Source organism: Cydia strobilella, chromosome 21, assembly GCF_947568885.1.
Source record: "Cydia strobilella chromosome 21, ilCydStro3.1, whole genome shotgun sequence".
Classification (NCBI taxonomy): domain Eukaryota; kingdom Metazoa; phylum Arthropoda; class Insecta; order Lepidoptera; family Tortricidae; genus Cydia; species Cydia strobilella.
The window spans coordinates 6,037,988-6,064,203 of record NC_086061.1 but is presented as its reverse complement, the minus strand read 5'-3'; the positions used below and the strand labels follow the sequence as shown (position 1 = coordinate 6,064,203).

Here is a 26,216-nt window from a genome sequence, read left to right as displayed (position 1 = left end):
TATATCGCGTATATTGAATTTATAATACAACCCGACGTTTCGAACCCTTTACAGCATTCGTGGTCAACGGGTGAATGAGGAAAAGCTACAAAGTGCAAAATACCCACGTACAAAAATTATAAATCATCATAAACTATAAACTTTAAGGCTGGTTGTACATGCAAAATCGGTTCATAAGGCTAGTTGTACAATACAACTATTTTCAAGTAAAGATATATATACCTATACGTACGTGATAAAGCTACGCCGGCTCCAACCCTACACTTCAGATCTATAAATTGTATATACAGATGTCAATCACAATGAAAAAATCAACGATGATCAACTCTGGTCAACGTGGGACTCGAACCCACATCCTTGGATTGCCGGTCCAATGCGTTACCAATTGCGCCAGCTACCATCCGTCAATCAACGCCCACACTTCAGAGTTCAGACCCGAGAAGATTTAATTCCCTCCTAAATTGTACCCGTGTACCTAGATATAACATAAAATAAAACGCAGAAGAAGCAAAAGGGCCTATCTTCGTGGCACATAGAAGATAAGTTTTTGGAAAATACTCACTGACGGCTAATTAGATCATAATCAAAATAATGTCGGTAGAAAGTATGCCTACATTAAGTCTTATTTACTTAATTTTTTTTCATATTTTCTGCACGCTCGGTTCAAATTATTTAAAACTTTTAGAGTGATTATTTCCAAAAATATTCACTACTTAAATTAAAACACTGCTAACTAATTAATATATATAACATTATTTTTAAAGACCTAAAACCACAATTTGATTTTTATTATTGTTTTTTTAGATACATGCACATATAGACTAGTCTTCGATTACTGCGACAGTTAAGGATGACTCACGTTAGACCGGGCCGTGTCCGGGCCGGAGCTTCCGGCGCTTACTTTTCTATGACATGACAGGTAATCACGTGATGCCTTCCATAGAAAACGAAGCGCCGGAAGCTCCGGCCCGGACGCGGCCCGGTCTAACGTGAGTCATCCTTTATTCATGAAATAAAACGATTTAAACGTATGATGCTTTTGGATGCGAGGGATGTATTTTAAATTCAATATACGCGATATAATCCGTTAAAGTTGTTTTATTTTATTTATTTTATAATTTTTGAAGCAAAACTTCTTTAGGCGCGACTAGAGGGTAACTCAATTTTTTTTCTGACGTAAGTGACGCTCAGTAGTGACACATAAAAGGACACACTTCAAAGTGGCAACATAGCGATAAACGTCATCGTCAAAGAAGTTTTACTTCAATCGCGCGTAAAGATTACACGCACACACTTTTTTTACTTCTAAACTAAGTAGCGGCTTACAAGTTACAATATGAAAAATGAAAATGAAAATGAAAAATTGTTTATTTCGTTTAAGAATTACTTATACAAGTAAGTGTTGGTGCCTCTTTTTAAGTAAGAAAATACCTGTGTTAAGAGGCACCGCTCTTCCTTAAAATTGGTAATAAATGGTTTAAAATATAAATATAAATTGAAAGAAATAAAAATGAACACAATATCAGAGAATAACAAAAGTAATTACTTATAGCTTAATTTAACCTAATGAGAAGATGGACTTGCAAGTCCATATGTGTGTGTGTGTGTGTGTGTGTGTGTGTGTGTGTGTGTGTGTGTGTGTGTGTGTGCGTGTGTTTAGGTTCCTAAAACATTTTGAATTAAGTTTTCTGTATCATAATAACTTACATTTAAGCCAGTTTTCAATTCAATTCAATTTCATAAAAATATATCTTATAGTTTCCGAGTAAAATGGCTGTGATATACGGACAGACAGACGGATAGACGTTTCGTTTTTGCCAATTTGGCTACGGAGCCATAAAAACATAAATAAATAAAATACAATTATATACGCAGTGACATCCAGATACGACCCTGTCTATATAGACAAATAGCGCGCTTTCTCGATCTTCGTTGTTATTACCTCTCCTTGTTTATTGACGGTACTGCACAAGTCTATTACTAAGTCAATTTTACCTGGAACCTTCTTCAGATTTCTTCTTTTTTCAGAACTTTCTACGGTTATTATCTTATTTTGCTACGACCTGGAAGATCGCTCACGATGATTTTTTTTGGTGCATGCGAAATGGTCGTCTTGGTAATTGGCGCGCATCTCCTCGACTTTAACTTTATTGCGCATGAACCAATTAGCGTGAGGGATTTTCAAAGCCCTATCAAAATAAGATCAAAACCGTGGCAAGTTATTTAATCTTGAAGCGAACGGGTAGTATATATTATTGCCTATGCTAATATTATGTCAACTATTTACTTAAGGGATATATAGTAATATGTAGTTACTACTTATTTATATAGTCGCCATAATAAACATCTGAGCAGTCAAGGTTCTCAAAACTATCTCAACATGCACTCCAAAGCCTTGCCGATAGAACCGTGTTCAGATATTCCAGAGCACCTTGGCCGCTCCGATATGTCCTCTTGAAAACTTGGAAGAGGCTTTAACTTGTCAAAACATTGCTCCCACTTATCGGAAAGTATGCAACGGGCTGCATTTCTAAGCAGTGACCGTGGAAACTTGGTACGCCAAAGACAGATAATAGTAAAGAATCATAAAACATATAAAAAAACCGGCCAAGTGCGGGTCGGACTCGCGCACCGAGGGTTCCGTACTTTTTAGTATTTGTTGTTATAGCGGCAACTACATCATCTGTGAAAATTTCAACTGTCTAGCTATCACGGTTCGTGAGATACAGCCTGGTGACAGACAGACGGACAGACGGACAGCAGTCTTAGTAATAGGGTCCCGTTTTTACCCTTTGGGTACGGAACCCTAAAAATTGTGACAATAGACATAGACATAATTTATTGGTAATAAAGTACACACAGTTTTTTGTTACTTATTTCTACACAATCCAACAACTATGAATAACAAATAAATAAAAACAAAATATTCAATAACTATGAATTAGAACAAGAAATTACGGCTTTCTTGTGAGATAAAACTCATCTGAGACCCAACGTAGGATCAGGAATCTTCATTGAAAATTGGAACGGTCTCCGTCCTAACCAGTTAGTCCGAGGGCCAGGCGCAAATTTCGTCGGTCATCGTATCACGGACGCTATAAATCAGGATACCTATATTTTATTTTAACGTAGGTATTTGGGTAGCTGCCGTTCCTCAGCCCATCAACGAAGCGGCAGCTGACGTTCTCGAAGCTTCTTAATACATATGCCTTTAACCACTTTACGAGTTGTCGCTCGGTACGCTATTGGTCATGGAAATCTGTTCCTGGCTCCAAGAGCTATGTATGCAGGCAGAAAATTTCCGCTCCTTCGCTTAACATGTTTCGATCTCCTGTCTCTGGTACAACCAGCCGTTTGAGCACGGTACTTGCATCAAGCTTAAAGCGGTTGAGAACTTCGGTAAAATTTAACGGAAATTCAAAAAGTTTATAAATATAATGTCATTCTGAAGCAGTACTGATATTAACATTGTGGCCTAGCGGTAAAAGCGTGCGGCTTTCAAACTCGTACCAATGAGTTTTTCGGAACTTATGTACGAGATATCATTTGATACATGTACCAGTCGCTTTTCGGTGAAGGAAAACATCGTGAGGAAGCCGGACTAATACTAATAAGGCCTAGTTACCCCTCTGGGTTGGAAGGTCAGATGGCAAATACTATTCTTGGGATTACTTGCTAAGCGGACCCCAGGCTCCCATGAGCGGTGATAAAATGCCGGGATAACGCGAGGAAGATTACTGAAATTCATATTTTTATAAGTATTCGTATTTTTTACATAGTAACCGAAAACCTATTTAGCCCATTGGTTTCACTATATATAGCCAAGTACACTTTAATATTCATTCAGTTCTCAATAGACCTTACAGGCCCTATATATGCTTAGTTTGAGCTAGGTGAATTGGTGAAAGATTGTTCCTAAATACTTATTTATTTATTAAGTATATTCTCATGCTCTGAAAGAAGGTCATTGTTGTTCTAAAAAGTGTGCAGAAAGTGATACGTGTCTGCACTAGAGCCTTTTACTTTCCAAGTACGATTTTTTTAAATTTTTTTACGATAAGATTTCGCAATTTGGTTTTTAAAGCATTTGTTATACAATTTCCTCAATCTCATTCTCATTCCATAAATAACGATGCTTTTTAATAACAAAACTTCCGTTAGACACCGACATATTAAATATATTAATAACGGGTCACTCACGTGTTTTAAGTCGAAAACGCTCGACATGTTTCACTCCGTACCGAGTAGCGTCATCAGGAGCTTGCGACATACACACAAACATGTCGAGCATTTTCGACTTAAAACACGTGAGTGACCCGTTATTAATATATTTAACGATACTTTTACCTAAATGGTTAATTAAAAGTACTCTCAAGATTCCTCGTATTCGAAATGAAAAGTAGTGTATAACTCCAGTGAAAGGCATCATTTCATCCCTTGACTAACAATTTACTATTGTACACAGGATGCCGCACTAAAAGTAACAAGCTATACACTCTATTGTAGGGGGTAAGGATCGAAACTTACTGAACCGTACTTTTGTGATCGTTGTTTGAACTTTCAAAACGTTTTCCTGCTGCTTTGACCGGTAGGCACAATTGATAGATAGATAGATAAACCATTTATTCGTTCGTTCAATTGATTGAATGAATGGAATAGTACAACAATGTGGTGATGTAGAACTCGCTTCTTAAGATAAGGTGAATGGATTAGAATGGATACTATCCTATGGCTTTAAGGCTCCTACATTACACACAAGCTAAACAATGTAGGGAAAGAAGGAAGAAATACAGATTAAGCGTAAATTATATGAAAACCAGTTGCAGGGACCAGTGCAAAATTTCATAGGTATTAAAAGCTATGTAAGTAAATAATAAATATTATAGGACATTCTTACACAGATTGACTAAGTCCCACAGTAAGCTCAAGAAGGCTTGTGTTGTAAGTACTTAGACAACGATATGTATAATATACAAATACATAAATACATAGAAAACACCCAAGACTCAGGAACAAATATCTGTGCTCATCACACAAATAAATGCCCTTACCGGGATTCGAACCCAGGACCATCGGCTTCACAGGCAGGGTCACTACCCACTAGGCCAGACCGGTCGTCAACATGTGGGGCAAAGTAATCAAATGCAAATATTGAGTTGCTTGCTTATGTTGGCTGGTAGAATTGACTTTTAAATCATGTTTTTGAATGATAAATATATAATAACATTCATTTTTAAATTGATTTGCTTTGATTTTGTTTGATATTTTACAGTTACCTAGTACTTTCCTTGTGTTGTGGTGAACATTTTTATGTTTCACTCGGTGGCAAAATTTGTTTAACCCACGTTCAAGATTCCATTTTTCAAACCACTCGCTACGCTCGTGGTTCAATTTTGGAATCTTTCGCTTACTCGGATATCGATATAAGCACGAGAGGTTAAACAACAAGTTTGCCCCCTTGTTAAACAAATATATATTATTACATTGTTAGCTATTTATTTAGTGAAGTTAAGCTGGATACCGATTCTGATTTAACAATTTGATCTTGTTTTAATACGACCTACGTGGCGACGTGGAGTTATGTTGGGGCATTTACTGGTTTGTCAACCGTCTGAGAGACAGACGGATGGAAATGGCAAGACTAATGATAGTGTATTAATAAGTCATGATTAGTAATCTAAATCCCGATAGAGTTAAATAAAATCGAATATTTCGTTCATTTTTTCTTATTTTATTTATATTTATTTAAAATTTAAATCAGGCAATAAGGCTCGTTACAAATACCTTGCAGATTAATAATATATACTTGCATTTTATAAACTTAAAACTAAACACTATTAAGGCGACAAAACGGCGTGGCTCGGTTGAATCTGCTGGTCTGGTCCTCACATAACGTGGTAAATGAATTCCGATGCATTGGTTGATAAAATTCATGGTTAAAAAGTCATATATCACGATAAAATAAAATAAAAAAAGTTTATTACGTCTTCCAATGATTCACCCAGCATACCCTTAACTCCATTTTGTCTTATTCCTCGCATTCCGGCTTCCTAATAGAGACGCCGGCAATAAAGGAATTCCGGTGCGGAAAAATTCACCAATAATTCCTCACCTCTATTGGAATTCAAAAATGGAGCGCTAATGTCGTGGAGGAACGCGGCCGTTAGGAATTGAGTATTGGTCGGTTTGAAGGAGTTTTATGGTTTTAGGGTTCCTTAGTCTAATAGTTTGTTGTTATTTATAATTATCCATAAATAATTAAATACTTAAAATTATATTATGTCTGTTTACAGAAGTAATCTAATGTTCTCGTAGGTATAGAAAGATGGTCTCCAAAAATTTTTTCAAAATACACGGTGGTATGATTCTACGTACAAATTACGCGACTGCATGGTCGTGTTTTCATATTGTTTTTGAAATAAACAAAATAGTTATTTCTTCCTTGCGCTAATTTCTACTACCTGAAGGTTGTCTGGAAGAGATCGCTTTTAAGCGATAAGACCGCCTGTTGCTGCTTAGTTTTTTATGTTAATTTGCTGTATTTAATCATGTTTCATTGTGCACAATAAAGAATATTATTATTATTATTAGTTTTTGAAACACGTTTATTAAAATGTCCACATTATTAAAACATTAAGGAACAAATAAATATACCTAGTATCAAAACTTTTAAACTAAACGTTATTAAATTATCCTAAATTGATAATAATAAAACACCCCTAAACCTAAACTCAAATAAAAACTGGCCAAGTGCGAGTCGGACTCGCGCATGAAGGGTTCCGTACCATTACGCAAAAAACGGCAAAAAAATCACGTTTGTTGTATGGGAGCCCCCCTTAAATATTTATTTTATTCTGTTGTTATAGCGGCAACAGAAATATATCATCTGTAAAAATTTCAACTGTCTAGCTATCACGGTTCATGAGATACAGCCTGGTGACAGACGGACAGACAGACAGACAGCGGAGTCTTAGTAATAGGGGTCCCGTTTTTACCCTTTGGGTAAGGAACCCTAAAAATTCACCCCTCGGCAAGGTGCCATAGATGCTGGCAGCATTACCCCGCTGAGTTGGTCCCCAGCCACATCCACCAGCCTCTGGCTACGAAAAATTTCAGGGCACCTTGTTAAATAACAAAAATATCGTCTTAATAAAATAAATATACACAATTAGGGTTTGAGTATATCCCTACTAAAATTACAGCTTGATTGTCTAATTTACTATAATACAACAAAAGTAAGCAAAGTTAACATTTAATATTTAACTTTGTTTTCGCAGATCACAAATCGACAAAAGGATCTGTGGTCACCCTATCATGTTACAAAAGTAAGTACCTATATTTTATTTTAACGTCATATATTTTGTTATTATTAGTCCGACCACCCTATGTTTTCATGCCATTGCCATGTAAGGAAAGTCTTTTTAAAAGTGCTTATTTTTGTACGGTGTTCATAGAGAAATAAGCCCTTTTGAAAAGACTCTCCTCATGTGCTTGTCATGTATGGCGCGCCCGTTAAAACTATTTATATTTAAGTTTCTAACGTTTAAAATCTGACTGATAATATGTCATTCCTCTCAGCGCCAGCGACCCGCTAGGTAGGCGTACGTTTTTCACTACATACTGTTTTTAGCGTTATCTGCTACGCTCGTAGCGCATAGTTCGCGCTGGCAGTGAATGTGTTATGCTTTGCTATGAGCGAATGACATTAAAATAATATGAGAGCTGGCTCCTCCTGATTTAACAAGTTGTTGAAATGGGCACCAATCACAAAGACGATCATCAAGGTCGTGTCATAACCAGTCCAAACCTATAAGTCCCATAAAATATTGTTGAATTAGAATCTGTCAAGGCCTAGGAGGACATAACCAAACGGAGACGCCACGTCTGTAATTTTCTGTACAAGTCTGCCGGTTTTGCGGGGGAGGGAAACGTCAAATGTATACGTAACGTAAAAATATCCATGTCAGATAAATGTCAGTCCATACATTGTTTATGATCATTGGCCGACTATTTTCGACAGAGGGGAACGCCTGGTAATGGCTACTCTGTTTGGTTATATCCTCCTAGGTTGACCTTGAGGCTGTCATTGCTACGAAATCGAAGTGCTACGTCGTAGCTGAGTTGAAACGGAGTTAAAAAACTAAAAATAATTTTTAACAAACTTTTAATTACCCTTGAGAAACACTGGCATGGGGCTCAGAATTATCGATAGCATACATAAGTAATATACTCTGTTGTCAGTAGAAAAAAGTGCGAAATTCAACTTTTTTATGAAAAGTCAACCCTTCGCGCCTACATTTTTTTAAACTTGCCGCCTTTTGTACTGACAAAATGGGTGTGCCAGAATATAAAATAACACACACTCCAACTACAAATAGCGAGCAATAAATTTGTCACTGGTTTGAAATAATAATTTGTAAGTTTTATTTTATTTTCTTGCAGGAGAGCCTAAAGTTCAAATTGAAGAAGAAACATACTACAACGATGCATCGAAAAGGATAAGAGCAAGTAGCATTAAACCAGGTATGTGTATAATTATCTACCTAAATTAATCCAACATCTAACCTAACTAACACATACATAATATGTATAAAAAAACATACGGGTATTACCCCTTTTTATACCCAACCCAATTCTTACTGGGTTTGCTAGGCTTTAACTCCCTTGAGATACGGCGTAATGTCAACCTAATATATACTGCATCTCAAATATTAAGAGGAGAGTCTGACTGCTTGGACTTAGTGGCGAAGATGACTACCTTTTTCGTTCCCGACAACTACTTGCGTGGTCGTAGCCATCGCCTTCTAGCGAATGAGACCTTTCACACGATAGCACACCAGAACTCTCCAATCGTACGCTCTCGGACACTCCTTAACAATTTTTTATCTTTTGCACCTTCCTGTCTGCGACTTGTTTGCCGACAATAGTTATTTGTGCAACAAGAGAGGAAAGTTGTTTTTTCCTGCGAGTGTTTATTTTGAGTCCCGAGAAAGCGAAAGATTCTATAATTGAATCAGGAGCGAAGCGAGTGATTCTAAGTTAGATTCCAGAGCGTAGCGAGGGACTAAATATAGGTGCGAATTTTACGCCTTCAAACATCAAACAACAAACATTTATTCAGCAAATAGGCCACAGGGGCATTTTTACATGTAAATTTTTACAAACAATAAAATTAACCCAAAATTACAAAAAAAAATATAAATGTCAAATTACACAAAAAAAGCTAATAAAAAATATACAAACAACAGAAGTACTAACATTGTTTAGAGATGTAAAAGTCTCTAGGTGTCAGAGATAAAATGTATATAATAATAAAAAAGATCATCAAATTATCCAGAGATGTAAAGGGTCTCCAAGACTTGAATTGTTATATAATTAATAAAAAGACAAGATATTAAATCAGACAAACAGACAAGAACCGAATGAAGTGCCTCACGTTAATGCCACTCAAAACTTTTTCTACTGACAAGGTGGACGTGGGTGTGTCTGAGTATACATATACAGGATGGCCAAAAAATAAATGCATTCCCGTTGCCAGGGAGGTTTTGGGATTATACTGAGCAACTTTGACTATGGGACACACCCCGAAATCGCAAAAACAAAATTGGATGTTTCATACATTTCGGCTGTTCCATTTTCTATGGGAGGTTGAATTTTTTTTTTTCGCGATTTTTTGGTTGGTCCCATAGCAAAGAGGATATAAGATAGAGCGGTACTGTCATAGTAAGTAAAAAATAAATAATTTTTTTATTTGCATTAATTATTTTTATATGATTTTGACCCATGTTCTTTAACGGATATGCATTAAAATTATAAATAACAAACGAAACCATCAACGCCCTCTATACGAGAGTAGGCCAAAGCTAGTGGCGCCATCTGATCGAGAAACAAATTTTCGTGATTTTCGAGGCACGTTTTTTCCTTAGACTGTATCCATCTATTACGGAGTTATATCTATCTTTGCCCATAGTAAGACGCTCTGGCTACTAGCAACATAGAGGCAAACCATTTTAAACAGCGCTTCAAAGTGGTTAATTTTCCGTGTATGTGTGAGTTTCGCCAATAATATTAAGAGCTTTTTCACATTTTCCGATCCGATATCGGACGTTAGATGACCTTTTAGAGAATAACAGCTGTAAGGAAATATCTACGCCATCAAGTCCTTTTATATTTGCATTTACGCTTTCTTTTGAACAACAAACAAGAATTAAATGTATAAAAAAAAACCACTTTTTACTTTTTGCTTTTTTGTAGTCGTATCCGACATCCGATATCAGATTGGGCAGTGTGAAAACGCTGTATGTGTTTGCATATAATAGCATAGAATGGTCTGGAGAGAGCCGCGCAATTCAAAAATGGTTCATCTCCACCATGTTTTTTCAGAACCAGACGACGGACGAGAAACATGGGGAACGGGGGCGGATTTCCTGCTCTCCATCATTGGGTTTGCCGTCGATCTGGCCAACGTGTGGCGATTCCCTTACCTCTGCTACAGGAACGGTGGTGGTAAGTTTATCAGCACCGTCAAATATATCATTATTAGGTATGGAACGTTGTACGGCTTGGAGACCTCATCTTTATATACACAAGGAAGTAGTTTATTAATCAGAAATATTTTTATTTCGAGTCGATAATATTCCAGTTGTGTAAGGACCTTTTTAAAGTAAGGACATGGTACGGGAAAGTGTAAGTCTAAACCCAAATCAGGCATTCTCCATTCGGGAAATGTATGGCTCGTAAAGCACTGGCAGTAAGTTGGGGATAGGAGCTGCTGCACTGAACGTGTTAACCTTATTTCTAGATAAGAGAGTCCATAAATGTTCAATTCAGTTAATCCACCATTTTAAATTGCTTGCAATTTTCGTTATATACAACTGTATATAACGAAAATACGTAAGTATGTACTATTGTATTTCAGGAGCCTTCTTAATACCCTACACGTTAATGCTGATTTTCGGCGCTGTGCCCTTGTTTTACATGGAGTTGATACTGGGCCAGTACAACCGGCAAGGACCGATCACGCTGTGGAAAATATGTCCATTGTTTAAAGGTATGTTCTTACTTAATATCCTACACGTTGATGCTGATCTTCGGAGCCGTCCCCTTGTTCTACATGGAATTGATACTGGGCCAGTACAACCGACAAGGACCGATCAAGCTATAGAAAACATGTCCACTGTTTACAGGTATGTACTTAGTGATCCTTACTTAGTACCCTACACGCTAATGCATCAACGGTGCGGTCCCCTTGTTCTATATGGAGTTGATACTGGGCCAGTACAACTCAAAAGGACCGATCACGCTATAGAACACATGTCCACTGTTTAAAGGTATGTCCTTAGTGATCCATACTTAGTACCCTACACGCTAATGCATCTTCGGTGCCGTCCCCTTGTTCAACATGGAGTTGATACTGGGCCAGTACAACCGACAAGGACCGAATATGCCCACTGTTTACAGGTAACAGGTTCCATGTAGGAACTTCTTTTTTTATAAGCATGGCATCCAAGATCCACCCTCAACGTCAACATACTTTATTACTTAAAATAAGAATTTGATGGCCTGTAATCCGTATGTCTTTAGAGCCAAGGTAAAATAATGTGCATTCGGATTTATTGGACACGGTGTATAATATTAAGTAGGGATTTATCCTTTATTGTTTTTTTTTTATATTTTGCATACTATTTCCAAACATTGGCTCGTTTACGTTTAGATCATAAGGTATAAGCAATTATAGCTACCTATTAAATTATAAATTTAAAAAACCCCATAGGCTAAATGCCATAAAAATCCACTTCTAGCCAAAAATGTCTTACATCATTTTGGAAAAGAGCTGCTACTCTTCAAACTGCTAGATCGATTTCCATCAAACATAGCAAGGAAATTCGCTTTCACGTAAAAAAACCGCATCGAAATCGGTCCGTCCGTTGGAGAGCTACGACAGAGACAGACAGACATTGGCGTCTAATATAGCACCCCTTTTTTGCGTCGGGGTTTGGTTAAATTGACTGATTCAATTTTACATGTGTTTCAGGTGTAGGGTTTTGCGCAGTGATGGTGGCGTTCTACGTGTCCTTCTACTACAATGTGATAATCGGTAAATATTTAACTTGATTTAAGTCCACATAATGTGACATGTTTATATATGAATATGTTTAGGGAGCTAGCGAAGCATCTCACTAATGCTACGGGTGACCAGAGGGCTGGTTACTTCCTTGCCCAGCGAATTGGCATCGCCATTCAGCGCGGCAATGCTACCAGCCTTCTGGGCACCTTACCATCCGACGCCGAGCTAGCTCCCATTTTTTCCTTGTAAATATGTGTACATAAGTAGGTAGATATTTTTAGGTAGGTAATTTAATTTAGTATTATTTCTGTTTTTATATTTTTATGTTTTATATGAATATTATGTGTATCGTCGGTTTTTGATGGTTGGGACAGGTGCCTACTAATGATCACTGAGAAAATGAATACCTGCCCATTCGAAGAAAATTACCCATAAGGAACAATATATTTAAGGTTGTCTAGGAGAGATCGCTTGCAGCGATAAGACCATCTGTTGCTACCTATATTTACATTATAAATCTGTTTTTGAGTTTGTTTTCTTTTGCGGTGTAATAAAGTACCTATATTTTCTTACTTAGGTACTTATATTTTCACGTCACTGCTCGGAAATGTGGCAATAGATGGTCTAAATCTTGACTAGAAAGTAGCGCTTAGCCACCACCACACCTCAACACACCTCACACCTCAAGCAACAGTCCAACTATGGATTAGTTGTACTAGGTAGTAGGTTGTATCCATTCACTGATTGGTTGACTGAACCAATCGCAGCGCACCAAGTTCATTGGGTAATTTAAGGTAAGTTAGTTGCAATGTGAGTGGAATCATTAAAATGAAATTATCATCACACTCGCTCGTAAAACGTATTATTACACTTACTCCACGTAGGCGATGCGGTCCGTAAATCCTAAAGTTTGACCTAGGGCTGTAATTTACGTCCGAAATTAGGCAGATGTTTTATTTTTTCCTTTTTTAGGGTTCCGTACCTCAAAAGGAAAAAACGGAACCCTTGAGGATCACTCGTGCGTCCGTCTGTCTGTCTGTCCGTCTGTCACAGCCTATTTTCTCCGAAACTACTGGACCAATTAAGTTGAAATTTGGTACACATATGTAAGTTTGTGACCCAAAGATGGACATGTAAAGTAAACAAATTAATTTTACCCACGGGGCCACTTTTGGGGGGTAAATGAGAAAATTAAAAAATAAAGTTTGTCAAACTATATCGTGTTACATATCAAATGAAAGAGCTCATTATGAGAATCTCAAATATATATTTTTTATAATTGTAAAGTAAATAGTTTAGAAGTTATTCAAGAAAATAGGCAAAAAATGACCATCCCATTATCCCCGAAAGTACTGGGTCAAAAATTAAAAAAAAAATACACAAAATAGATCTTTACCTATAGATCACCGGAAAACCTATTAGAAATGTGCAGTCAAGCGTGAGTCGGACTTAATTACTTAGTTTTTGATCCGGTTTTTTAAAGACATTTCACATAAAAAATACATTGTTTAAATTGTGTAATGTACGGAACCCTTGGAACGCGAGTCCGACTCGCACTTGGCCGGTTTTTCCTCACAAGTGTATGTGCCACGGACGATTACAGGAAATATACAAACTCATGTTAATTAAGCCCTCGCTTTCGTAAATATTTATATATATATATATATATATATATATATATATATATATTTCGTTCGTATATTCTTGTTTTCCGCCCTTAATACGCTAATACGAAGATGGTGATGACTAAAATTAGACAATGTCATGAACTTTTATTACGAACTTACAGGGGTAATATTTTAAGGGACACGTCATTTAGTCACGGCTGTGCGTTCGAGCCCGAGGGACTACAATTTTAATAGCTAGCGACTGCAAACGTGAATTACGGGGCTATTGTATTAAAATGGGAAAACATTGGTGACAAATTGGTGTGACTACACCTACAGACTAGAGTTTATACGAAATAATAGGTAACCTATTAAAAATATTAAGTACATTTAAAAAGATGCAAGGTCTCACAACGCAGTTCTAATACTACATAAAAGTTTTGAGATGTAATGATAAACCAAGTTGGTTATTATAGTCAGTACCGGGGGGTAGGTTTCAATATAAGATAACTTTTATTAATACATAAAATGACTGATGAATTCTATAGGACGCGTCGCTATGGCTTTATAGAAACGGAGTTTCGCCCAGTTAATAAAAACAAATCTTTGTTTTTACCAGGCTGGGCGTTCTACTTCTTAGTATCCTCTGCGCGCTCCGAACTACCGTGGTTGCACTGTGACAATTCATGGAATACGGATCAATGCTGGGACGCGGCGCGACATAACACGACGAACAAGACAGAAGTTACATATCAGGGACCACTCTCGCACTTCACTCCGGCTTCCGAGTTCTTTCAGTAAGTTACCAGCTTTATGGAAATATGGAATAATTCATGGAACTCAGAACAATGCAACGCAGCACCATACTAAGTGAAAGGTAAAGGTTCCGTTCTCACACTACTTCGGCTTTTCAGTTCTTCTAGGCAGTTCCACATAATGTCACGTCACGTGGTGCCACATCATGAAGCTTTCCATTCACGTATCTCGACGGACTGCCTGTCAGAGCCTGCATATTAATGCCAATATTATTTTACATCTTGTCATCTCTTGCGGTGCCATCTCATTCTTATGGAGATTACCCGATTAAAAATTTAATTTATATTATTTGTCTGTGGTCGCGTCTAATTGCCACGACACTTTTCATATATTTTGTAAGGGTCGCATGGTCGTAATTTTTAAGAATGACTTGTAAAGTCGAAAGTCTAAAATATCAATAGTCAATTAACAAATTATCATTTTATTTCAGCCGAGCCGTGCTCGAGATGCAGCATTCCGAAGGCCTAAACGATCTGGGCTTCCCGAAATGGCAACTCGCTTTATGTCTCGGTCTGGTCTACGTCACCCTGTACCTATCACTATTCAAGGGTGTTAAGAGCTCTGGTAAGACTTTTAACTCTGGCAATAGCTTTTGAAAGTGGAGCTGGCTTTGAAATGAAAGATGTAATTCTCATTTTGTAGCTGATTATATACCATTTACAATATGGAACAGATTACCTACTTCCTGAAGTTCCTATAAATAAACATTTATGGATTGTAGAAGAGGTATAAAAGTCTAGAAAAACAACATGCCCCCTAGTTTGACAGCCGAAATAGGTGACGCTGTATCTGGCAATCTGTTTTGAAATCACTGGATTGTCAAACATCAACTTTTGACAACCAGAATAACCGCATTTTGTGCGGAACGGTAGGTATAGCGCCAACGACTAAGCTGTCAAATTCGAAGCAAGAATTTGTTTTGACTTGATGCATGTATACAGAATGTTTCTGATCATGGGGCTTTAAATTCAGGACTCGATTCTACTCGCTAAACTGAGCTACTTTTATTATGGGATCAACCCCGAAATCGCAATAAAAAACTTGGCTTTTTCATACATTTAGGCTGATCGTGTCGACGTTTTCTATGGAAAAGCTAAAAAAAAAATCGCGATATTAGGGTTGGTCCCATAATAAAAGTAGCTCAGTTTAGCGAGTAGAATCGAGCCCTGAATTTAAAGCCCCATGGTCAGAGACATACTGTATAATCAATGAAACTTTGCCTTTGCTAATATATTTCTTTAATTAATTAATAACCCACTAATCCTAGGTAAAGTAGTATGGATGACAGCAACCATGCCTTACGTGGTGCTGTCCATACTGCTGGTGAGAGGTTTACTGCTACCAGGGGCTACCCGAGGTATCGCCTACTACCTGCAGCCGGAGTTGACGAGGCTGAAAGACACGCAGGTAGGTTACATATGTATAGTCAGCTACAGTGATTAATGACTCCCCGTTGCATACAATGGTCACCTACTTAATTATACAAACGAAACAAAAAGAAAAAAGGCCTTAAGATTGCTATCCATGTTACTTGGCCGTATTATGGTCCAAAAAACGCAGATTTTTCAAAAACTCTGTTGCTTAAACCCACTGCACCTTAAAAAAACTCTTTCTTTGTAAGGTCGCTATAGTATTTTTAAACTTGGGTACGGTGACAGGTGTCATCTCCATACAATTCATAACCTTAAAACGCAAAATATCGCAAAATTATAGTAAACTTATAAATACTCGCGTTTACTATGTTAAGAGGCCCCGGCAAGCTCTGCTGAATTTTACCTTTGACTTTGACTTTGCACATAGAATAACATGAGGTATAAATATCTAGGTCTGTAATTAGCGTTAGGTACTCGAGCGTCGTAGAGACCTTATTGGATTCGTAAGATTAAATGATAGGAAGAAGGAAAGGTTATATGTTTTCTTTTCCAGCGATCAGGAAAGCGCCTACAGATTTTAAAAATGTAAAAAATAACACTGCGTTACTCGAGCGCGTTAGATATTGGTAGTGTCAGTCGCGCAACATGTCTCTGATACAAGGGTATGTTAATCTGCGGGTTTACATGGTCTTGGTCGGGAAGGGATGGTTATACGGAAGGGTAAGGGGAAAATTAGGAAAAAAAAACTCGATATTCAAAGGGGATGTTAACCTTACGATCTCCTAGTCCCAGCCTTGTTTAGGTACTTCATTACCATTTAGTTAAGTAATTATTCGATGTTTCCAGGTATGGGTGGACGCAGCAGTTCAGATATTCTACTCGGTGGGAGCTGGTTTCGGAGTCCACTTGTCCTACGCCAGCTATAACACCTTTCACAACAACTGCTATAGGTATGTTTCATAATCATAATTATACACATTATTTAGATAATCGCACTTAAACTATCGTGAGACATATTTCAAAATATTTATCAGTACGGTTTTTACTCACTAATAGTGAGTAAAAACCGTACTGATAAATATTTTTATTATTTAGATAGGTGCACAAAGTTCTATATTTTCGAGTAAAGACCCATACTGTGTTACTTGTGTTCCATTTGTGTTCCACAAGTTATTTTAGCGCGGCCTGTTAGCGCTCATCACAAAACCAAAAGAAATCGCTGAGACATCGGGTCGATATGCGATATTTACGAATTTGCAAAGGTATTCATTTCAGATCAGGCAACATTCGATATTGTTTTTATAAATATACGATACAGAAATTCTCTTATAAAATAGTAACGTTCCAGAATGTAAACAAGCAAGATGACGATCCACATTCCACAGATAAGACACAGATGACACGCGATTTCGGAATTATTCGAACACAGTGTTGCTAACCCGCGATTTTTCAAATTTGCCGCCTTTTTCTACTGACAAGATTTGGTTGAGCCTCTATATGTTACAAGTACGATGCTTACTTTATATAAATAATTTTTAATTTAAGCGTTATGTTGTATCTTCTTGCTTGTTGTATTTATCTATTTCATTTTATTATGTTCATTGTATGTTATTTTATGTATCTTTTCTTCTTGTCTGTTACCTTCCGTGATTCTTCTCACCTGATGGTCTCATCGGAAGATCAGCGCTAGAAGTCACCAGCAACATGCTGAGATGAGGTCATTTCGTGGCACTTTAATCTTATTTTATGTTTTCTTTTGTATTATGTAATGTCTTGTTTGTTTGTGCTTACGAATAAAATCTCATTCTATTCTATACACAAATAATCATAAATAACGATATTTAGGTAAGAATAGTACGTTTTAATATTTACAATTGTTTCCGTCTTATAGAACATGCATTTGAAAAAAAAAACTTTCATTGAAGTGGGTTCAATAAACACTTCTTCATAATGTCAATGATGTCACAGAATGAATAAAATAAAAGTTTCGAATTCCGTTCCTTACTTGTTGCTTTTCTTATTTTTTCGCAACTGTATTAAAAAAACGTCGTTCGATACACGTGCGGAAATGTCATTCTTCATTCATTCAAATGTAATGACATACTTTCCGCACTAGCATCGAAATGTACTATTTCGTCAGTCGCGACACTCGCGACACATGTGACATCTAGTGTCGAGTAGCAGTACTGAGAGTTCCGCTACATGTAGACTACGAAAATAAGTTTTTTTGGCAACAAAACCGATGTGTGGAGTGAGCACTAAAAATGCCTTAAAAATGTACTTATATATTTCGACAAATGCATAACTCGGTTGAAAAGCTATAAAAATGATTCCTGAGATATACGGTTGATTTACGTAAGCTAACGCGGATTTCATAACAGAATTCTGTTTAAATGTTACACCCGCTTTTATGAATCAACCTTGTAGATGTAAATGTAGTGTAGGGACGCCCGGCCGGAAGCAGGCTGGTGGGCTGTCGATCACGTGTCGCGTTCATTCAGCCCAGTTCCCTGAAGTTGGAGCTGCAGGTTACTGTCCCGGCGGCATTCCCTCACTGTTCTCCTTAAATCTTCTTGTTTTTCTGCAAAACAGAAGGACATCTTTAAGTTCGTTCTATTTCAGTGTGTCTTTACCGAATGTATTATATCGCGTTGCCGCATACATAATGCACTCTGCTAGTAAGTGAAAGCTAGTCTCCTCCTTGCCACAATGTGGGCAGGAGGCGTCTCTACTGATATCAACCTTAATAATCTAAACATTTTTCTCATTCTAAAATTCCTTTACCTTTTCAGAGACTGTCTGGTGACAACTTTAGTGAACTGCTTCACGTCGTTCTTCTCTGGGTTCGTCATCTTCACGTATCTCGGCTTCATGTCTCACAAGCAGGGCGTGCCCATATCCTCCGTGGCTACCGAGGGTTAGTGTACTCAAAAGCCATTAAAATGGGTCCCTTTATATTGAAATTTGTAGATACAAAGTTACTCGTAGTTCTCGAGTTTAGTTAATATTATGTACAGCAAGCTGTAGAGATAACTGCATAAAAAAACTTGTGTGCATGGGGGCCAGTTATCTCTGCAGCTTAGTGTAAGTATTTGAAAAACTATAAATTATGAGTATATATACGACTGGAGCAAAGCGAGTAATGCAACTAACACATGCAGCATGCACATTTAGTTGCTCCAACTTAATAAGCTAAGCTTGCATATGGCGCATGATAGTTATTTTTTCTTTTGTAACTAAGTAGGTAAGTTTATTTTCTTATTTCAGGGCCAGGGCTAGTGTTCCAAGTATACCCGGAAGCCGTGGCGACGCTGCCAGGGGCAAGTCTATGGGCCATGCTGTTTTTCTTCATGCTAATCATGCTTGGCTTAGATTCAGGGGTAAGTTTGGATATAAGTACATTAAAAAATGACCATTACATGCAGTTATCTGTTGCGAGTATAGCGGAAACCGTACCTACTTTAACCCTTAATACAGCAAGACATGATAGAATGTATCCATCTATCTCTTGGAATGTTTTAAGGATAGTAATAAGTAAAAAGTACTATATTTGAGAGAAAAAAATTAAAAGCATTCTGAAAGTAGGGTTTTCAGGGTGTCAGTTAAAACGGATATTCCCACGAACCTTATAGATTGATTGCTTCCAATGTTGTCCTAAAAAACGTACAACGCTGTCATACAGTTTCAGAAAATAAAAACGAATTAAGTATTACAGGTCAAAAAAAGGTTAAATTCTTTTAAACACACTAATGAATAATTGTAAATAACGTTTAAGAGCCCATCAACGTGCTCACTAGCGCCACTGCTAAACAATTGTGACTGTTTAAAATTAACGATAGATATTTAAAAAAGGGGGCCGCTACGTAATGCGTAACGCTAACGTATGCGGAGTGAAATCTAGACAAAATTCAATGCCGTATTAAATAAAAACAATATGGTTATTCTAAGAACAAATTAAATTATTTTCTATGAAAATATTTGTTTTTTTTATGTGTCATATACTTGGAAATTTCGACCCATGCCACCGTGACCGGATAGCCGAGCGGTTCAGGCACCTGTCCGGTAAACGGGGTACGCTGGTTCGTTTCCAGCTCTGGACACTGGAGGCTTTGGTATTTTTTTCCTTCGTATATGACATTTATTTCAGTTTATAATAGCAGCGTTTTACCTGAAATAAAACGCATATTAAAATACTTACCTCACTGGAAGCTTTATAATTAAATGAAAGCTTCCAGTGAGGTAAGTATTTTAATATGCGTTTTATTTCAGGTAAAACGCTGCTATTAAATTACTTTACCGTCACTGGAAGCTTTATAATTGAGAGAGCATATCTGTTTCCGTCGAATTATCACCAGTCTAGTGCTTTATTTGACTCTTGTTTCCGGCAACAGTGGCGACACCTGGCGGACCGCGCCATTTTTACACCAGGTAAAAGATGTCCGGTGAACTGTTTGTCATTGGCTCAATTTCACCAGGCAGAAATTAAATGAAAGCTTCCAGTGAGGTAAGTATTTTAATATGCGTTTTATTTCAGGTAAAACGCTGCTATTAAATTACTTTACCGTCACTGGAAGCTTTATAATTGAGACCTGTTTGTTATCGCCTGGTGTCGCCCCTTATTAGATTAATTCTAATGTATTTTAGCGCCAATGTGATTGATTAGTATCTGAATTTATGATGACTGAAATATATGATACTGAAATATCGATTTCAATTATTTTATTCTTCGAACAGATAATTTTACACTTAGTAGTTCAAATGTAATGATTTAGAGTTATTCCTTATTATAATTTATTTATGTGCTTATTTTAATTGTATAATCTTGCCTGAACGATCAGGTACAATGATTGCAACCAGGCACAGTGCCTGAGAAATCAAATTTACTTTACTATTACTATATTATATAAATCAATGATCGTAATACATAGGTAATCGTAAGACAGAATTAAACAATTAGAGGTAGATCGTAAGACAGAATTAAACAATTGTGTGACATTTGTAGAAGAAATACTTGTTCTTGCTACCTGTCTCCTGTAAAATCGCTGGAAATGTGTTAGCTGATTGCCAGTTTCCACGAGCCATAATGTCATCAAGGGAATGATTTTCCTACCAACTTTTTGAAGCTGCAGCTGATCTAATACTACCTTGGGCAGCTGCTATGTTCGCTTCTTTAAACAAAGTTTTTATCTAATTAGCAATGATCGTCCGTGAGGCTGGCTGCGGCCGATTCTTGACACTTGTCATGAACAAATTAAATGATTTATTTAGCAGCATTACGTCTGTCATTTACAAGTGATATGGTTCTTTCTATCCAAAAAAGGGAGATTTAGCATACTATTACTCGTATTTGCTAATAGTTTCCAACCTGACTGCCTGTAATTACTAGTCTATTTTTGAGCCAAACTGTGGCCAAAAAATGATACATTTATCTGATCTTATACAGTTGTCATGGTCAATCGTAAGCAAGGTTAAATTATGTATGCGCCTACCAGAGCAAAGAAGTAGTAAAGTGGCAGTATGACGCATTATTTGGAAAGCATTGTTAAAGAATTATCAGTTAATCAACATCCCAAAATGGGGGTTTAGTCGTTTTAGGACACGTTAAGGAAATCGACTTAAGAATATGTTTTATCAGAACATGTGAACTCAAACAACTTGATGTTTCAGTGTTACACAATGTAGAAACGACTGACTTGTGTAAAAGTATGGTATTATACTGATAATTTATTTATTTGATGTAAATCCGATAAAAATTGTGCTAGTTTATATATATATTTGTACATGCCAAAGAAATCCAACGTTGCCAAGCTCAAGCTTTTTTGTAAGTTCTTAGTCATTTTTCTGCAAGAATTGTTAAGCAATGATAATTGATCTGAGCTCCATGACTAGCACCTCAGAGTATACTTCCAAACCTCGAGAATCATTTCCTCGACTTAGGGAGGTGGTAACCCTGTCGACGTGTCGATGAGATTGAGATTCTTCCGCAGGTGTCTCAAGAGTAAGCGGCCTTGCTAGCGCTCGGGCTTTGAGGTCTGCCCGCCAGAACATTTTTTCCCTAGCAAGGCATCATTACCAGAAATATCCCGGTCGATTGGTTCAAGTGAGCGAGGACTATGGGCATCAGAAAAGGTGGTGGGAATACCCACGCAAGTGGATAGTTCCACGGAATACTGAATGCGTGATACATCGCTTGAGGGTCTTTCAGGTCCCGGGATACATAATATTGTGTACCATGTGGGCTGTTGCCGAGGCGAATAGATCCACCACCGGTATTTCCCACTTCGCAAAAACTGTATCCACGCAAGCCGGTAGTAAGTGCCATTCCGACGGTAGGTGACGACGCGATAATTGATCGGCTTGACAATTGTACTTCCCCGGTAGATAATGTATGCTAAAGTGTATTTGATTTTGATCTAGAAGATCTAAAGTCCGATGGGTTATGTTTACCAGGGCTAACGATTTCGATCCCCCTTCTTTCATTAGACGGGTTACGGCCGTCCTGTTGTCGCATTGTATAGGCATTAAACTGTGATGCAACAGGTGAGCGTAACCTTGAAGAACATGAAGGATAGCTAACATTTCTTTCTGATTGCAATGAAGGTTCCGAAGCTCCCGAAAGAGCTAGGTCGTTCAACTGCGACCCGGACATCGGTTTTAGAAAATTGGTGGGGAGGTTGATGTAGAGTTGTTGACGCCTGTCAACTTTATACCCACCAATTTAATCGCTCGACACACTTTGCGGTATTAGGAACGATGTGTTCGATGGGTCTGGCAGGGTGAAATTTACTTACCATCGATACTTATGAGGGTTCGAATAATGATTTTGACATGATCTAGTAGTAGTAGAAAATCGTCTAGGTAAACTACAATTCTGACATTCCATTGTTGCCGCAAGGTCTGAGCTACCCAATTTGTCAGTATTGACAACGTTTTTGTCAATTTTGTTAGTATAGAAAATACACTTGGCGTACGTGCGTGAAACGTGAGACTTGTACGTGGAAGTATATTATGATTATTATGGCATATACCTGCACACCCCGTCATTTGGTTGAGGAAGTCGGGTATCCGATGCATGTTTATGTGGTGAAACGGTTCGACCAGTATATAAACCGTTTAGCCCTTTCAAGTTGAAAATTGGTCGAGCTGATCCGTCCGATAAAAGGAAAAGAGGAGAAATGAAGCTTGGTGACGGTTAGTGCTACACTTAGAATGCCTTGAGCTTTTATTTTGGGCACGGAGCATCATTGACATCATTAACTATATATTGACGATCGGTCTGCAGTGGGTAGTGACCCTGCCTATGAAGCCGATGGTCCCGGGTTCGAATCCCGGCAAGGGTATTTATTTGTATGATGAACACAGATATTTGTTCCTGAGAATCCTGAATCATGGGTGTTTTCTATGTATATAAGTATGTATATTTCTATATATGTATATATATCGTCGCCTAGTACTTATAGTACAAGCTTTGCTTAGTTTGGTGCTAGGTCAATCTGTGTAAGATTGTCTCCAAATATTTATTTATTTATATAATTCACCACTAACCTCTGACAGGATTGACTCGTTATCAGGGAAAGCAATTTTTGAGGCAACGTTTGTTTTTAAAACAATTATTATCTTGGCAAAGAGTGTGGACACTGCCAACTGCAATATGCTTGCGAAGCTCACCCATTCACTGATCACTATCCATTTCTTAAAATAGCAATGCAAATAAATAAATATTAATTCTAGTGCACAATTGAAGAAATTTTCTTTTGACACAGGAGTGTGATGAAAGGGGCCTGATTTTAAATTGGGATACACCAGAAGTGGTTATGCAAGGAATGGTATGCGATACCCTCGTATTAACTTTAATGCAATAGCAAATGAGACAATGGGAGCACCAGAAATACTGGTGCTCGCATTTTCTTCCACTGTATGAGGAAGTGCGCTACCGGCCTACTTGAAACGGTTCCGAGTCATGGTTTCTGCCGTTTCTGGTTGCCTTTGTAACCTCTACTGGAATTTCCTCATCCTCTAGTACTTACCTCCACGACCGGGCCGCGAGCCTCAATTTTGAAACTACGCTCTTCCACTTGTGTGGTAAGCAAGGTGGTTTTTTTGTAGGTTGACCCAAGGGTAATTTGGTTGTTGACAATTTTGCCAATGACATACACCCCGCGAGGGTGCGTCGGTACAGGTTTGCATATGCGTATTTTGCGAGGAAAAGTACCCTGAGCTCGCATTGCACTGAATTCCACGCGATGGAATTGTAGGTTTTTGTATGCCTTGCCCCCGCGAGGGGCGGCTGTTAGGCTGATTTGCCTTGGTAATATCATTATGTTTAAGAGGCCAAACATGTTTCAAACTCCTCCTGCCTTTTCAAGAGGTGATGTAAAAGAATCAGCATCAAAAATGTTAGTTGTGCAAGGGGGGATTTTGTTTACTAATGCCTTGACAAGTGGCTCTTTAATTTGGCTTGTAATGGCCTCTCTGCGTATTTCAATAGCTTCGGCGCGGTAACCACAAACTAATTGCAGAAGATCAGAGGAAATCTTTTGTAAATCGAGCTCATCAACTAGTATTTAATTCATAAGAAAAATTTCATACTTTAGCCCACGATAAAAGACTACGAAATCTATCTTGAATCGCCTGTTTTTGTTTCAAAATGGAGTAGGTAATAGCTGCATATGATTCTATCAGCATAAGCTAGATGGCGTAAAGTATCATACATGTTTACCTCTTCGTTTGTTTCCAGGTCTATGGAACCTGGAGTATGATTGTAAAATTTTTGTATATCAGAGTATCTACCCTCAGACCATGCTGCGCTTCCCAAGCGTTGAACGTCAAGAAGCATTTTAAATAAAATACTGGAGTCTTAGGGACCGAAGGTTCCTTTAATTTCGTTTCAATATCAAAGTGAACGGCAAATTTAAATTTGCGTCTTGACTCTCAGCGTTCGTCAAAAATGCAAGCAATTGTATAATTTCTCACAAAAAGTATAATCGGATAGAAAGATCTGCAAATAAAACACTATAGTAAACTGGTTAATTATTTGGCACAATAATTTAAAATGTAGGTAGTGGTCCGAACAGAAAAACTGTTAAAATATATGACCACATATTCATTTTACTAATGTTAGAAATCAAGGTACTTACGTGACGTGGTCACTTTTTACACTTAAATTCACTTTAATTAATATAACGTATTGATTTAAGGAATCACACGTAACAATTTCATTTCATTTTTTAAAATTTAAATTGTAATGGCCGCAGGGTCAGTGAGCCTGACTCGCTGCGGACTTGTTGTTTCGACGGGAAACTGAATGCCAATGACAAACAGTTCACCGGACATCTTTTACCTGGTGTAAAAATGGCGCGGTCCGCCAGGTGTCGCCACTGTTGCCGGAAACAAGAGTCAAATAAAGCACTAGACTGGTGATAATTCGACGGAAACAGATATGCTCTCTCAATTATAAAGCTTCCAGTGACGGTAAAGTCATTTAATAGCAGCGTTTTACCTGAAATAAAACGCATATTAAAATACTTACCTCACTGGAAGCTTTCATTTAATTATAAAGCTTCCAGTGACGGTAAAGTAATTTAATATGGTTATTTTACATAAATTTTCATGTATTTTAATAATGTATTTAACAAAGTTAAATGCAAGATAAAGTTTACTCAACTGCGAGATTTTTAACGGAAGTTGTGGTACTTTAAAGCAATCGGTGTCAAAAACACACATGTTGGCATTTTTTTAAGTTAAAATTTTATCTTCCTTAGGAAAACTTTTTTAGGAAACTTCGTATACTCGACATATTTTACATTCTCGTCCGTTGGTGTTCTCAAAATACAAGTTACCTTGCCATAAATTTCCATTTTAATTAAGTGACATATGATTAGTCCCCCATAAGACCCATTACGCAAAAACAGCTGTTTTGTACATTTTTGTCGTTATGACGTAACCAAATTTTCAAAGTTACTTTTTTCGGAGACGGTGACCCTGCCTTTTCTACTGTACGGTAGTTATAGTTACTATTAGTTATTCTGTGGTACTAGGGGACAGGTCGTGTTCAGACACAGAATAACTTATTATGGACAACGGTTTGCACACCAGGTCTAGGTACGTTTGACTTCGAAATTATCTCCAAGTATAGATAGTGCCATTGTCATTCACGATGAGGCGCAGGTTTGTCAAAACTAAACTTTAATAGCGTATGAATGAATCTAAATGTCCATCATATCTGATATCCCCAGAGAAAGTGACCTGGCTGGAGAAGAGTGGGATTGGGGCAAGGTAGACGTACAATCTGTCGCTAGTAAAATGACGTCATCATCGTCTTTTTAAGTATCTGACTCCTCTGAGTCAGTTGGT

General features: G+C 37.6%; 1 protein-coding gene across 1 annotated transcript in view; it reads left to right on the top strand.

The window, feature by feature from the left end:
• LOC134751043 (sodium-dependent noradrenaline transporter-like) overlaps positions 1-26,216 on the top strand; it is a 38,068-nt gene that overhangs the window by 5,692 nt on the left and 6,160 nt on the right. The window contains exons 5-15 of the mRNA XM_063686378.1: positions 7,278-7,325; positions 8,443-8,523; positions 10,384-10,506; positions 10,919-11,050; positions 12,035-12,097; positions 14,294-14,471; positions 14,921-15,054; positions 15,758-15,897; positions 16,710-16,813; positions 18,656-18,780; positions 19,131-19,243. Coding sequence (XP_063542448.1) covers positions 7,278-7,325; positions 8,443-8,523; positions 10,384-10,506; positions 10,919-11,050; positions 12,035-12,097; positions 14,294-14,471; positions 14,921-15,054; positions 15,758-15,897; positions 16,710-16,813; positions 18,656-18,780; positions 19,131-19,243 — 1,241 coding nt within the window. The remainder of the gene's footprint in view (positions 1-7,277; positions 7,326-8,442; positions 8,524-10,383; positions 10,507-10,918; positions 11,051-12,034; positions 12,098-14,293; positions 14,472-14,920; positions 15,055-15,757; positions 15,898-16,709; positions 16,814-18,655; positions 18,781-19,130; positions 19,244-26,216) is intronic.